Source organism: Ammospiza caudacuta, chromosome 12, assembly GCF_027887145.1.
Source record: "Ammospiza caudacuta isolate bAmmCau1 chromosome 12, bAmmCau1.pri, whole genome shotgun sequence".
NCBI lineage: Eukaryota > Metazoa > Chordata > Aves > Passeriformes > Passerellidae > Ammospiza > Ammospiza caudacuta.
The window spans coordinates 19,573,456-19,589,912 of NC_080604.1; the positions used below are offsets into that span (position 1 = coordinate 19,573,456).

At 40.8% G+C, this 16,457-nt stretch overlaps 1 protein-coding gene across 1 annotated transcript in view; it reads right to left on the reverse strand.

The window, feature by feature from the left end:
* LOC131562882 (contactin-3-like) overlaps nt 1–14,625 on the reverse strand; it is a 39,616-nt gene extending 24,991 nt beyond the window's left edge. The window contains exons 1-5 of the mRNA XM_058812652.1: nt 14,434–14,625; nt 12,395–12,497; nt 11,255–11,439; nt 3,220–3,356; nt 1,148–1,277 (exon numbers count right to left, since the gene is read on the reverse strand). Coding sequence (XP_058668635.1) covers nt 1,148–1,277; nt 3,220–3,356; nt 11,255–11,439; nt 12,395–12,492 — 550 coding nt within the window. The 5' untranslated portion in view covers nt 12,493–12,497; nt 14,434–14,625. The remainder of the gene's footprint in view (nt 1–1,147; nt 1,278–3,219; nt 3,357–11,254; nt 11,440–12,394; nt 12,498–14,433) is intronic.
* Between the last annotated feature and the right edge of the window lie 1,832 nt (nt 14,626–16,457).

Genomic DNA, 16,457 nt, shown 5'->3' on the forward strand with positions numbered 1-16,457 from the left:
ATCTGATCAATCTGATCAATATCACACCAGCAATCTCGCTGCACCTCACTGGAATGTTCCCAGTTCCATGTGCCAGTGCCTGTCAGATGACAGGAAATGACAGTGCAGCTCATTCTGGGTGAACTTTTCATGAATTAAGTTTTGAGAAGGCTCGTGGCCTCTCCCTATGTAACACTGAACTTGGAAAGGAAATTCAGTGTTTGAGACCTTCCAGAGGTCTGAGCTGTGCAGCTGAGCACCCAACAAGGCAAGCACAGAAAATCAAAGCCACCAAAGCTCAATAAACCCAGTTTCATGTTCAGCACCTGCCCAGGTGGATGCTCTCCTGAAGGGAGCAGATTTATCTGATCAATCTAATCAATACCACACCAGGAATCTCGCTGAACCTCAGGGAACTGGAATGTTCCCAGTTCCACATGCCAATGGGTGTGAGATGACAGGAAATGACAGTGCAGATCATTCTGGGTGAACTTTTAATGAATTAAGAGTTTTGAGAAGGCTTGTGGCCTCTCCCTATATAACACTGAACTTGGAAAGGAAATTCAGTGTTTGAGACCTTCCAAAGGCCTCAGGAGTGCAGCCCAACAGGGCAAGCACAGAAAATCAAAGCCACCAAAGCTCAATGAACCCAGATTCATGTTCAGCACCTGCCCAAGTGGATGCTCTGCTGAAAGGAGCACATTTATCTGATCAATGTAATCAATATCACATCAGGAATCTCGCTGAACCTCAGGGAACTGGAATGTTCCCAGTTCCACATGCCAGCGGGTGTGAGATGACAGGAAATGGCTCCTCCAGGGCTGCACACAGAGGTTTTTAACCCCAGGGTGTCCCTGAGCCCCCACAGGAGTGAGAGCAGCTGATGGAGCCAAGCAGCACCCCCAGAGCACACCAGGGGTTTTATCCCATCCCTGCTCTTCCCCTAGTGAATAATTTATCCTGTTCTGCATTAAATGAATGATTGGCCTGAAAATCCTCAGGCAGCAGATGACTCAACTCCTCTGCTCTGCAGATAAAGACATCAGGTTGACAAAACCGTTTTATTTCAGTGACAGCAGCCGAGTGAGTTAAATCTGAGGTGCAATCTGAGGGGGTGTGGAGAGGGATAATGAGGTTTATGTTTTAGTGAAAAAAAGGAACATCTTACCTACAACCCTGAGCTCTGCACTCGAAGAGATGACACCATGCTTATTTTCAGCTATGCACTGGTATCTGCCAGAATCTGTCAGATTTAGATTTGATATTGTAAGTGCACCATTTTCAATTTGGATCCTTCCCTGAATATTAAGAAAAATATCTTTATTGATGATATATTTCCTGTGAAAAATTTAAAATAAGTAAGGAATAGAGATAAGACAGCATAAATACAATGAATAGGTTAAATGCAAAAGCATAATAATGAGAACAGTTCTAGAAGAAGTGACAGGACTGCAGCATGGTACAGCAGTGGTGATCAGATATGGAGATTCATGCAGTGCATGAAGTAATTCTTCTAATTTGCCCACTTGCAACTGAGGTCTGGCAATCTCAAATGCTCTTTATTTCTCCAGAAACACTGACAGAATCTACCAGCCCCCTCAGACAGACCAGAGTATCCAAACTGTGCAGATGGCACTGGCATTTCACACCATTTAAGGGATTTCACATGTGCCACTCGCTAATGAGCTCTAACACTGCAGAAAAAATTCCAGCAGCCATTGAACCAAAGGCACAAACTGAAGTGCATGGAGCCAGCTCAGCTTCTCAAGTACCTGGGACTCCTCACCTTGCTGATTTTGGGAAGCTCAATTACAGCAGGAATGACTGATCTGAGTGGCAGAACCGGTGGCAAAAGGAACCAGGGAGGAAGTCAAAGCCAAAGGAGCAGCAGCTTTGGGGAACAGCTTTGGGGAAAACCAGGAATGCACAAAACCCCAAACTGCCTGCCCAGAAGTGTTTTCTAAGTGCTGCTTTTGGATCTGGCCCAAGCGCAGGGTGACTCCAGGGCAGCTCAGCTCCTGAGTGCGAGGGGCTCAGACAGACAGTCAGACAGACAGACAACAATCCCAAAGGGGGAAAAGCTGAGTGCCCATGCCCTGATCTCCTCTGCAGCATCCCAAGCTCTCTCTTGGGGAAGATTTGTTCCTGAGTGGAACATGTTTTGAAGAAGACCCAGCAGGAGGACCAGTGAAGGAGCAGAGGACACCGGATCCCTGCACACACACAGCTCCCATGGTCCTGCCAGGGCTGCTTCCCAAATTGCTCCCTCACTGTTTCCCAGGGAAGTCACAGCCAAAAGGCTGGGCAGCATCACTCCAAACTGGACAAACAGGAGACTGAGTGATCCCAAGGTATTTTTGTACTTCCTGAGGTAAAAGGAGCCCACTGCCTCAGTGGCTCTGTATGAACAGCAACAATGCTCTTAAATCACCCACAGAGGGTTTTGTGCTCCCTCATTAACCTGTCCACAAAGCACCACCACTCCTTTTAGCCAGCAGGGATGTAAGAAATGCTTTCCAGTGCTCTGCTCATTTTTCAGAACCAGCCAGTGAATTCACCTGAGCAGGCCCTTTCTCCCCAAAACTCAGTGCTGAGCACAAGGCTCTGGCCAAAGGTAGAAGTGCCTGCAGTTCATATTCCTGATAACCTGAAAGGGGCTGCTTTCCAAAACAGTGAGACTTAAAATCAATAAATAAGGGGTATCAGATCCTGCTCTGCATTTCTGACCTTTCCCCTTCTAAGTTCAACTTCTCTGTTATCAAATGCATTACTTTCAATTAATTTACTGTGACAACTGCAATAAAGTATCTATGTCATGTTGCTGTTTGCATTCCATTCTTTGCAACAAATAGCGGTAAACCCTTGAATCTTCAGGGGTTTTGTCAAGAAGTTGGAAAATATTTTCTTACTGCCTTTAATGAAACGCCAGCTGCAAATATAGTAAAATAATTCAAGCTCTCCATCCCTTATTTACAGTTCTTTATTTATATCATTATTAAACTTCCTTCTCCAGTCATTCCTTACATGTTTCATTCTGTGGTCCTACTGTTTTTGAGTACGTTTTTAGCTGGAATTTTTTGTACAGCATAATTTGTCTTTACAGCTGTTGAGGCTTCATCAGGATGCCCTCAAAAACCACAAACCCAGTATCAAAACTCCTCTTGGCTAATACCAGGACACTCTGGATGGATGGATATTGTTAATTGTACACAGCACCGCTCTTTTCCAACAGAATGTTACCTCTATGGCCAGCTGCTCTCCATTCTTCAGCCACCTGTAGGAGGGTTTGGGCTTCCCACTGGCTCTGCAGTCCCAGGACAAGGTGTCCTCCACAGCAACCTCCACATCCTGTATGGGCTGCACCCAGTGAGGCTTTGCTGCGGGGAGAACACACAACAAACACCTGCAAACACAACTTACTGCTCCAGGTCACAGCAATGGGCACACAACTCATCCATTTTCTGCACAGGCTCATCTGTGCCAACACAGCTTCCCACTGGTTCTGCTCTGAGCCCCCTGATGAAATAAATCACTTATTATTCCTCTTGTACATTTTTATTACGAGCACTAAGCCAGAAGAAAACGGAGAGTACAGATCACTGAAGCTGCACTGGTGAAACCAATATTAAAATCTCAAATGATTAAACAACATCATTTTGCAATCGAGGCAAACGTAAGAGAAAGGCATTAATGGCAAGAGTGAAATTAAATAAGTGATGTGGCTAAATCATCAAATTAATGCTGGAGAGAATCCTTTAAGTCTTAAAAAAAATAATGGTATGTCAGCCTTAGTGCTAAATACCATTTAAATTGCTTTCTAATGCAAGGCAGTACTTAACTGGATGAAAACATGGATATATGAGATTGTTTTTGAAAGCAGAAGTCTTGGCACAGAATTTGGGTAATGCAAAGCAGTAGAATGAAGTTCATAAAAATCACTATTTTTTAAGCCAAAATTTGAAGCAATTATACCAGACATCCTTCAGAATTACCCAAAATGCAGTTAAAACTGTAAAGATATTTAAAACATCCATTACAGCTTTCACAGGAAGTAGAAAGCTCACTTGGCAAATAAACATCAGTGCATGAAAGACAACAGTAATTTATTTTTATTCCTTTAGTGCCATTTCACACATCAGTTCAACACTATCTTATAGGTAATTTGTGAATTTTCTTTGAATTTATTTAATTTCCTAGAAGGTTTATCATCTCAGCCTATGCTATTTCTCCAAGATGAATTCTGGACATGGCCTATGGAAAAGAGCAGATGAAAGAGCAGGATGAAACTTGGCTGCAAACATTTAGCTAGAATTTTCCAGAGTCAATTTGCTTCTCTTAAGTCAGTAATTCAGGAAAGTCTCCTACCACCCTCATGTGGAACCAACAGGGAGAAAACAAGTCCCTGGTGATGTAGGAAAACATTGTTTACTACACGAATTTAGGAAGGACAGGAGGTCAGATTAATTCCCATGGAACTTCTGACTGCAATGGAGCTCAGCAGCAATTAACTCAGGCCAGGGAAATTAAAGATTTGCCCATGGGCACGAGGAGAGTGGGCACAGCCAAGAGCTGAACAGCACCAGCCCAGCCAGGCCTGGGTCAGGGCTGGCACTAATTCCATTTTAAAAATTCCTTGTTTCCCAGCATGGAAATTTCCTCTCATCCCAGGCTCTGCAATGCAGTGAAAAGACCCCAACACGACCATGTACAGCACCAGGCTTTTATGATAAAGATGATTTATCTATTTATGATTTATGTGCCCATATTTAGGGTTAACTGCTTACGGAAGAACTTGCTGAAATGTATTCACTGAGGTTTGAACTACCAATAAATACTATACAATATACTACTATGCTATATTAGTATATAGTAGTATATTGTATAGTATTTGAGAAATAATATATCTATATAGTATTATATACATATTATATATTGTATATATATAGTATTATATACATATATATAGTATTTATCAAATATAGATATAGTATATAATACTATATCTATATTTGATAAATACTATATATATAAAATAATATATATAAAATAATATATATAAATATATGATAAATACAATATTTGCTGACAGTGAAACCCTCTGAATATTACCTTTTTTTTTTTTAACATCCATATGAGGTTAAGACCTTTCACCGATGTGGAGATAATTTATTTTTTGCACCCTCTTTATCAAGGTCAGCTGCCAAAGACAGGATGATTTTTGTGTCACATGGATGTACAATTTCACTGGTATTAATTTGGGTTAAATCCTCAAAGTCCATGTTACAACACTGAAGTTAAGCCAGCCCTTGCTTCATCCCACATTGTCACTGGGAGAATTTTCATTTCAAGGGAATGAAAGCTCAGGGCTCCATGTAATGAGCACTTTGCACACCTAAACATTTATGCAACATTCAGCACTGCTTGAATTACTGATGGATCCATACATGTGGAATAATTAACATCTGCTGCCCACCTCCACTTGAAAGCAGGTTAAATATAAACTATTTTCAAGTCTAAAGATCTTGGATTCAATTCTACCAATTAAGAAATCATTGTCTATTTAATCATGTTTTAGGACTGTGTCAGGCAGTCTCCATGGGAGGGTCTCCCAAGTTCCCACACAACACAATAAAGCAGAAATGTGAAAAGAGTAAAGCAGAGCAGCTTCCCAAGGCACAGGGTGAGAAATTCCGGCTGCCTGTCTGTGCTGATGGAGACTCCAGTGATTTCCTGGAGGAAAGCTCTTTTTTCTCTTCCAATTCCTGATGGAGGAGCTGAGCAGGAAGAGAAGCACCATTTTCAACCTGTCTTAGAAAGAGAACAATTCCACCAACCAGCTCAAAATCGAAAAGGCGGCTCAAGAGGGCAATTCCAGCTGGGAATACTCTAACTCCTGGCCAGGATAAAGGTGCTTCATGTGCAGAAATAAAGTCAGATATCAGAAGCTCTGTCATTGCTCTGATGCTCTGACACCCTCCCAAAACAGGAGTTTGGTTTGCCAAGCCCAGCTCTGCCCCTTTTTGTTGAGCTCTGAGGACATCTGAAGGACTCCGAATAACCAGCTTTATTCCTCTCAAGTTTTAGCAGATCTTATTGCCCTAAAGATGTGATTCCACCATCATTGCCACATCCGTGCTCCTGAAGGAAGGCTCGCTAACAAAGCCTCATTTTCTCCTGGGGTTTGTGAATTATTTGTGGGCTAACCACGCACAGTGCATCACAACATGTATTTTTATGTATTACAACATGTATTTTTATGTATTATTTCCCTCAGAGTGAGAGAATTCAACAAAAATCTGGTTTTAATTCTGTAGGAATGGAGTGAAGGGAAGGAACCTCCTGGAACTACTGCAGAGTTATTGTGAAACCTGGATCTTCCTGAGGAGAGAAAAGGAGTCCCTTCTTCTAAAGCAAGGAATAGGTAGGCAGCACATCCTTGCTGAGATTTAAAAAAAATACACATTGTCCTGTAAGCTGAGAGGTTGGAAGTTAATTTTAAAGGAGTTCACAGTGCAGGGTTTGAGGCTGTGATAGGAATCTGTATTTTGGGATGATATTAAGAATTCTTGGGAACTTGCTGTGCAATCTTCATGAAAGATTCATCTGGAGCTCCCCCAGGACGACATGCTTGTAGGTAAAGTGATTTTCTGAGGCAGTTTAGCCGTCAGCTCCATGGCCAGTCACCTGGAAAAGCACCAGCCTGGATTTTGCTTCACTTGTTTTAGCCTAAAATATTCCTTGCAGTGCTCGTGGTCCCAGAGGCAAGGAGAGAACAAGTGTGTAACTTCATAAAGAGCATCCCAGGGAGAGGCCTCTCATCTTTTCTCGTGGTTGTGATGACCCAGCCAGCTGAGCCTGCAGGAAACAACTGTTGCTCCATTACACTCCAGGCCTCCCCCGTAGGCCAAAAGGGAAGGAAAAACCATTTTTTCAGATTTTACAAAATCCTTTGTGATGTCCTGGGGGTTGATGTGAAGGAAGAACGACTGCAGGGATGCTTCTGGCTGAAGGAGTGACACTTTCCAGAGGCTGGGCTGGGATTTGTGAATTATTTGTGGCCTAACCACGCACAGTGCAGCAAAACACGTATTTTCATGTATTATTTCCTTCAGAGTGAGAGAATCCAACAAAAATCTGGTTTTAATTCTGTAGGAATGCAGTGAAGGGAAGGCAGAACTGCTGGGAGCCAAAGCCCCTGGGGAGCTCCTCCAGATTCACACAAAATGTTCCATTCTTACACTTGCACTCTGACATTTCCACCAGGAAAGCTGGGCTGGAACTCTCTGAAACACCTCTGGGGAGCTCAGAAGCTGGGCAGGAAAATCAGAGCACAAAGAACTTCCCAGAGCACAAGAGGGGAAGTTGTGAAGCAACCAGGAGAAAAACCCACCCCAAAAATGTGACCTGCAGTTTTCCTGCCTCAAAGCCAGGCTCTGACACTCCCACTTATGCCCGCAGCAGGGATGAACTCTGCTTTCACCTCAGAACTCCAAGGATTTCAAGCACAAATCACTTTTGTTCTGCTGAACCAGCTGGGCTTGGAGAAGCAGCTGAGACATCTCTGAAAATTTCATTTTTTGGCTCTCATTGGAAAATCAGAATGCCCTCAAGCAACAGGGAAAAGCTTTAGTATGTAAAAGAAGAAAAAACTGTTTATCTGGGCAGCAAAGAAATGGTATTATTAGACAGCATTAACAATTAAACTCTGGGTGATCAAGCTCAGCAACTCATTGATATTATTCAATCATTTGTAACTTTGCTGTTTATATTTTGAAGACTTGCCAAGCACAAGACCATCAGATAAAACCTCTAAACAGAGAAATTCTTTCACATACACAAATAACAGTTTCAGTTTAGTTTTGCTGATAGATTATTAAAAAAAAAAAAACAACAAAATATACCCATATTTCTTAACACACTAAAAAAATGAGGCAGATTCTACTGATTCCTGGGGGATTTTGTCTTTGTTACCACAGACCAGCCCTGCAGAGCACAAGGAGAACAGCAGCAGAATTTCCTTCTCCTGTCAAACATTTTACCTTGGTACTGCCAAGCAGGACTGCTGCTGTATCAGCATGGGCTAATTAAGAATATATTTCCTTCAATTACACCTAAAATTAATTGCTTTACATATCTTTACCGTGCTTCATATTTAATTGCATCCTAAAAGACAAAAATGAAATTGTTTCATCTCCTCTCATTTTTCTCTGCCATGGAACACCTCTGTGGATTCTTTTTTTTTCCCCTGTTATCTCTTTATGGGAAGCTAAAAGCGATGACAAACGAACAGGCTAATAAAGGGAAAGCAAATTATTTAAATCTTCAGGTTCTACATTCCATCAAAGTTGGATAATCTTCTCCTATTTTTAGCACAATCTGAGCTCTCCTGAGTAGAAAACTGGCATTTAACAAATGTTGGAACTGTAAAAAGGACAAGAAACTGAACATTTGATGTCAGGCTTTTCTTGATAAAATCCTTCAGGAGAGAAAAGGAAGATTAATAGTCTGTGAGTACTGTAATGAACCCAGAATATCTGGTTTAGAATATCTATTTTAATTATCAACTCCAACTATGGGTGGAGAGCTATATTTAAAACACACCATAATTATAATAAAACAGACTCATTTCATTTCTTTCAGGAGTTACAGATGTGATAGATTTATAGGAATTCTTGGGAAAGTGACTATGGACAGGAGTGAAGTTGTTCAAGGACTTTGTGGCTTCAAGGCTGTAATTCATTATTGGATGAAAAAGGAAGGCTTTTAACCAAACTGTTTATGAACTGGAAAACCTGATTTTCAGATTTTAAACTTTGCAGTTTCAGGTCATAAAACAAATCAGAATAGGAGTGTTTCACTTTGTACCAGAGCAATGAATGTTTCAAACTTTGGTTTAGGACCAGCTTTATGTTACATTTCAAAGAATCTTTAAAGTTTGCAAAGAAAGAAAAACCTATATTTCAGGGACATGAATGATTTTTATCAATACTTTTTTCTGCATAAAGATTTCTTTTTCATATTATTTCACCACAACAACTTGCAAAACATTAACCCCAATCCTTCTCATACTGATTTCTTTTGGGGTCAGGCAGAAATGTGCTTTGTTCTGCCCAGAGGAAAATGAATGTTGTCACTATTGAAATAAAAAGACATTTGTGCTTTTGTAATGTTTATATTTTTCCATGTTTGATAAGCAGTCTTGCCTTAAACTTCTAAATGTTCTAACAGCAGCCACCATTCCCTAAAAACAGCAGATTTGTGGATTTTTGACAGCATTGGTATTTCTGGCAGATGGGTGATTTTTTACTCTGTGTCTTCAGTTTATTGCATTAGTTTCCCCCAAATCCTCATCTGCTTTTAGAACAACTTCCTTAAATATTGATATTTTATTGGAAGGCTGACTGGGATGTGGTTAGATTTCCTCACCAGACAGATTTCTGGGCTCTGGCACCAGATGAGGTGGCAACCCATCAGAAGACATTATCTTCAGTTATAAAACTTTGAATTATCAAGAGAAGTTATAAATGCTCTCATCCCGAATCCAGGCTTGTTGGAATTCTAACTGCAACAACAAAGCAAGCACCAAAAGAAGAAAGATTACTTAGATCTATTTAATTCTGCAGAATGGGTTCCATGAAGCAGAACAAATGAAATGAAACAGTTGGAGTGCCATTACTGCCATTACAGCTCTCATTATTCTTCTCAAGATAAACATCCATATCAGGGATGGCTCCTAACATGGGCAGCCACTCCTCCTGGAGTAGGAGGGTTCAAATCCCTGTCTGGATTTGCACTGAAAAGGTTCCATTTGTTCCAATGATTCCATTGGTACAGAACTGCAGATGAGTTGCTTTTGCTCATTAGCAACATCCCTTATTTCAGCTCTGTGGCCTTTTAATGAGCAAAGAAGAATTTGGACAGCAGGGCAGGAACCCCAGGAATGGCACTGCTGGAATTACAAGGACTGATGAACAAATCCACTCTACTTTATATTTGATTTCTCTATTTTTTACCTACTCTAATTTATATCTTATTTACAGTAATGTATCTCACAACTGTCCTGATTTAACACTGCCATAGGAATGTTGAGGCAAAATGATGAACAAACCCCAACTCTGGAACTTTCAAGCAAAAAATAAATAAGGTCACTTAATAGAACCAGATGCACAGTGCCAAGTTTGGCATGGCAGAGGACACTGGCAGATGAAGCAGCTTGGATTTGCTGCCCTATGTCAACCACAGGATTTCTCAAAAAGTCATAATTACAATCAGTGCATGGAAAATTTGTGCTGCTTCAAGTCCCCTGCCCAACCTGACCCTGAACATTTCCAACAACGGGGCCTTCATTCATTTAGATTAACTTGGAAGTTGGAAAGGAGAGAAATTTTCCTTCCTCCTTATAAAATCTATTGTGCCTTAAAGTAAAATCTTCAAGGACCAAAATGTGTGCTGTACCAGCCAGCTGCTCCCCATGGAGAGGCAGTGAAGAACCTGCTCTGCGCCTTTATCCAACTCTAAACCCATCTCCTTGCTCAAATATTCCTCCATGAGGGAAACATTCCAAGGCAGAGTCAGAATCACTGTTTAAATTGCCATTGAAGTAAAGAAAATTATATTTGCTGAGATCTGGCTTTAACAAAAATTGTCAATTACCACTTTGTTGCAAATCACTCTCGCTTTGCACCACCACCAGTGTGCTTTGCTGATACTCATTTCACTCTATAGCCTCAAATGCACAAGAGACTGCTTTTTTTCCAGCTATAAAATTTCATATTATTTCATTTCCTATACTGGATTATATCCTCCCATTTATTTACTCATTTTAAAATAAAATTGGCTGTTTTGAAAGCACAGGATTGAGAATATCCATCAGTAATCTTTTCACAAAGCAAGACAAAATTTGTACTTGTCATAAATGGGAGGCCTAAATGATCCCCCAAATAAATCCAATTGACTGAAAATTGAAGGTTTCACCAATGGACCAAAAAGAAATGTTCTTAAAAAAAAAATAGTGTTTCCATCAGAGAAAAAACCAAGCACAAGCACACTGTGCTTTACTCTCAGCAATCCTTGTGAGCTTTTAAGCCATTTCTTAGAGACCTTACCAAGAAACTACTGCAGAAATTCTCATTTTCTGCAAGCACTTAAAATGCCACAGATTTTCAAGCCCAAATGCCCAATGGAACTGCAGAAAGTGGAAATTCCAGAGTACCCCAGAGCAGTTTCTGCTTCATGAGTAAAGAAAGGAGGGATAGACAGACCAGAGGTTTCCTACCATAGTAAGTGAGACGTCCTCTTGCAATGTTTTTGCCCCTGGAGTTTTCAGTAATGCATTCATAGAGCCCTGCATCCTCCTGCTGGAAATCAGGGATTTCAATCATGCCATTGGATTTCCTCAGCTTTATTTTACTTGGAAATGGCAGCCCGTCAGTTCTTCTCCAGTTAATCTGAGGCACGGGGCTAAAGAGAGAGTAATGAGATTTTAAACAGTTTTGCTTAAAGTCCTTGATTGTCATAATGAGATACTTAAAGCAAACTAAATTCAGCAGTGACTTGCAGGCTGTGTTAAATGCAGTAACCACACTGTACATGACAGATGGTCAGACACTCAGGCACCTGATTTGCATTCCCTGCTGATTCCTACGTTGCATTTGTGGTCCCAAATTTGTCAGGAATAACTTTGTGAATGCCAAATAATTGCAACATTTCTTGTAAATCAGCAGTGGCCTCCCCAGAGGATGGGTGTGATTTACCAGAGGCTTCCACAGAGGAAGAATCCAGGCAAGTCTTTTGGAATTGCCATCCTCCAGCAGCCTTTAATGCTCTGGTTTGCAAACTTCCCCTCTCCTCTCCAGGGAGCCAAAGCAACAGTGTGTGATCAAGTTATCAATCTGACATGGGCACCTGACAACCTGCCTGCAAACAAACCCCACACTGGTAAATAAATACAGTTACAGAAACACAAATGCATTCTCAGATCATCTGTGAAAGAGAAAAGGTATCAGCTGTGATGGAAGCATCATTCAGAAGAGAAATGCATTTCCGTCTTTATTTTGGCCATAAAGAAAGAACAATATTATGAAAGCATCAAGTACATTTAAGGGGAAAATTCAGACAACATTCTCACAGGCTTCAGCACCATTTCCTTGCACAAAGAAAAGAGACTTAGCTCAAAGGTCATATGCAAAACCACAGAGTATCTACTCAAGTTAATTTGAAATGAAATGTGAATTCCTGCCCTGCCAACATACACATCTTAATTCTAAACAAAATCAAAATACACTTCATGAGTCTCTGCTCTCTCATTTCAAGGCAGGAGCTGTGATGACCAAAATCAGGGAAACCCCAGAGCCCCACAGCTCTTGTGCAGGTGAACCCAAAGGTGCTTCACCTTCCAGTGAAGACGAACACTTACTTTCCCAGTGCGAAGCACTCCAGCTTCACAGTGGAGCCTTTGGCTGCTGCCAGGGTCTCAGGGAACTGAACTTCTATTTTGGGCTCGTATTCCCCCATCACACCTGCGTGAGACAATTGAGAAGGTCAAGTTTTCAAAGGGTTTTCTTTCCCTCTCTTGCAATTCAAGATTATTTCTCTGACTATCTGCTTATAAAGGGAAGCACAGTGATATCAGGGACAGAGTTAGGATGCAACAGGGTTTATCTTAGAAGAAAGTTTGGACTGTGGGAATTGGAAATACAGAAACTTGCACAGACACTGAAGGGTTTGATCTGCAGCCTTGAGAGATGCTTGGATTGATGTAAAAATACACATAAGACATTAAGCAGAAAAATAATATAGTTCTGTTTCTATAGTTGTAGGTGAGAATATGCCTCAAGTGATAAACTGTACTGATAAATGGTGAAGGTTTTATAATCTAAGGGTGGGGTTGTATGGAATAAACTAAGAGTTTACAAGTTATGATAGAAGCATATGTGTAATAGTAGCCCATGAGATAAAAGTATCCACAATGCAGCAGAAGTAAGTAAAGGTGATAGGTAAGAAAAGCAAAATAAACCCTGTGGCAACTGTCTATTGGGTTAGAAAGTTCTGTATTGCCTTGTAACAAAGAACCTGTGACTTCTCTGAGCTATGGCCGAGTTCTTGCTCCTCTAAAACCTCTCAGCCTCTGAGACTGATGTTTATCTGAGCAATAAATCATTCTTAACCCCATGGTGGTCCCATTCCTTCATTACAAAGGTGTCACCCTTTATTACAAAGGTGACAATGACAGAACAACACAGGAGAATTTATGCTGCAAGAGCCAAAAACTCTGGGAACTGAGTTGCTGCAAATGCAGTCAGGCTCCTGGCAGCTCCCTGTTGCCCTGTTCTTCTAAAGTTCTTCCAAGCCTTCTGATGTTTACATTTTTGCAATGCAGTGTAAATAATGATTGTTTTGCATTCCTTTCTGGAGGAGGACAGAACTGATGGACTGTCGCTATAGGACATGAAACAACATGAGGACACACACTGCTGTTCTCAAGGTGAAGAGAAAAGGAGTTTATTATCTGACTCCAACGTTTACAGATTTCCAAAAGTGACAGTGGATTGGAGGGTGACAGTGCCACCTCTCCAATGACATTGAACTAGACAACAGTCCATGAAATTTCTCCTCCTCCATAAAAGAATGCAAAACAATTAACTATTTACAGAAAGTGTGTGAGAAACTTCGTTACAAGAATGTCAACATCAGAAGGCTCAGAAAAACTTAATCAGGGCAACAATGGACTGCTGGTTTGACCAGTGTGGTTGGAGAGGTGGCAATTTCATCCTCCAATCCACAGTCACTGCTTTTCAAACTCTATAAATACCGAGGTCCAGAAATAAATGCCCTTTTTTGCCTCAGACATCTGCTCATTCCGTGTTGTAGCCATGATATTTTCTGAAAAATCCTTTCCTTAGGGTTCTTCCTCCTGAGAAGATGAGAAGCCTCAGGGACAAAATGTAAACAATGGTTATCTGCTGCTGTGGAATGCAACAGGTGCATCTGTGATTGGTCTCGTGTGGTTGTTTCTACTTAAGGGCCAATCACAGCTGGCTTGGACTCTGTCTGAGACCAAAGCTTTTGTTATTATTTCTTCTTTTTTCTATTCTTAGCTAGCATTCTGATGAAATCCTTTCTTCTATTCTTTTTAGTATAGTTTTGATATAATATATATAATATCAAATAATATATAATATAATTATATTACATATTGTATATTACATATAATATATAATATATAATATATAATATATAATATATTATATATTATGTATTATATATTATATATTATATATTATATTTAATATAACATATATAATAAAATAATAAATCAGCCTTCTGAAACATGGAGTCAGATCCTCATCTCTTCCCTCATCCTGGGCCCCCTATGAACACCATCACACCATGCGTGTGTCCCCTGGCATCCATTCCATTCCATTCCATTCCATTCCATTCCATTCCATTCCGTACCGTCCGTGCGCAGCACCAGGGGCGTGGGGGAGCCCAGCACGGGGCTCCTGCTGGCCCTGCTGGTCACCACACAGCTGTAGTTGCCCACGTCCGAGGGCTCCACCTTGGCGATGTACAGGTGCCCTGTCTCCTGGGACACGAAGCGCCGGCTGTCCTCCTGCACGAACGACGGGTACTCGTTGAAGATCCAGGCGAACGACAGGTCTGGGTGGGGAAAAACAACACAAGAAGAGGTGTTTGGTAGGATTTTTCCACTTTTTTTTCCCTTCAAAGAGTACTTTATTGCTACACTTGGCAGCACTGATGCGGCATTCCACTCTCTGAAAAATCCCTTCGCCCAGGGTTTTTCTGCTGGGAAGCTGAGAAGCCTCAGAGAAAAAGGAAAACAATTCTTATCTCATTTGCTTCTCCTGTGTTTTGCTTCTTTGGAATGTGTTTGGAGATTGTTTCATTAGTTTCATGTGGATTGTTTTGACTCAATGGCCAATTGAGGCCAAGTTGTGTCAGGACTCTGGAAAGAGTCAGGAGTTTTCATTATTATCCTTTTAGCATTCTCTACGTATCCTTTCTGTATTCTTTAGTATAGTATAGTATAGTATTCTTTAATATATTCTAGTATCATAAAATAATAAATTAGCCTTCTGAGAATATGGAGTGAGATTCATCATTCCTCCCTGCCACAGGGATCCCTGCAAATACAATACACTGCATTATTTCCAGTACTGTACTGTGTAACAAACAGCCAACGACTGAGAAAAATACATTTTAAGAAGTACCAGAAATTAGCAAAACCCCCCATTTTTTTCACCATCTCTGGGATAGGGAAAAGCACACATGCAAAGGTGTTTGATAGGATTTTTCCACCTTTTTCCCCTTCAAAGACTGCTTTATTGCTATATTTGACAGCACTGCATTATTTACAGTACTGTACTCTGTAACAAACAGAGGCAGTGACAGAAAAATACAGTTAAAAAAGTACCAGAAAGTAGCAAAACCCCCCATTTTTTTTCTCACCATCTCCTCCAGCAGAAGAAAAAAAAAGGCAAAAGAAATCCAGAATATTAGCAGGTTTGCTTAAATCTACTTCTTTTCTTTTTTTTTTTTTTTTGAAATTTATTATGCACAGAAATAGGAGCAGACAGCAAAAACGAGAGCAAACTTTGCTAAAATGGAAAGATTATTCATTCAGTAGCTACTTAACTGCTCAGCCAGATGATTAGCAGGTAGAATCAGGACAGCAGAATCCACGTGATAAGGATGTCAGAAGAAGCCTAAATTCCCAGTAGGGCTCATCACACAGCAAAACTATTTTTTTCATACAAAAATCCATAAAAAACTCCATTAAAAACATTTCTTTGTGTTGTGGCCAAGTAGCCCTCCCTACCACTCACTATGATTATGTGAAAGGGAAAAAAACAAACCCACACCTCGAAAGAGAAACGAAGAAATTTGGCAAAAAAATCCACTGCACTTGTTTTGTTTCCTGAGCATCACTCTGAGCCTTGTGTGGCCAATTTTAATTGGCAAAAGCCCCTTCCTGTGCCAGGCCACGAGTTTGTCTCATTCATTTCCTACAGGATCAAAGGAAAATAAATTTTTAATGGCGTTCTAGGCAAGGAATAATTTTTTTTTTTCACCCACGTGGCACTTATACAAAGATTACAGCTTCTGGAGGTGCTAATTAGCAATGATTACAGCCTGATTGACCTCTCTTGTGTTGCAGTGTCTGCAGCACTGGCACTGCCCCCACGAAATGGAGATCAGCCCCTCCTGCACAGCTTTAATTTGAGGGTGCACAAATGTGGGTGCACCATGGAATGTAAAGGTGACACAACCTGAGGCCTCAACCCCTCCCCAGGCTGCCAAAGCCAGCAGGACAATTCAACACAGGGCAAGACTGTGCAGGTGGAAAAAAACCCCCCACTCAATAAATGAAATTATTAAGATATTTATGGGCTGCCTAATGCAGAAAAGGCATCAAATGAAATGGCTGATCATTAACCTGCGTTTAATTTTCTTCTATC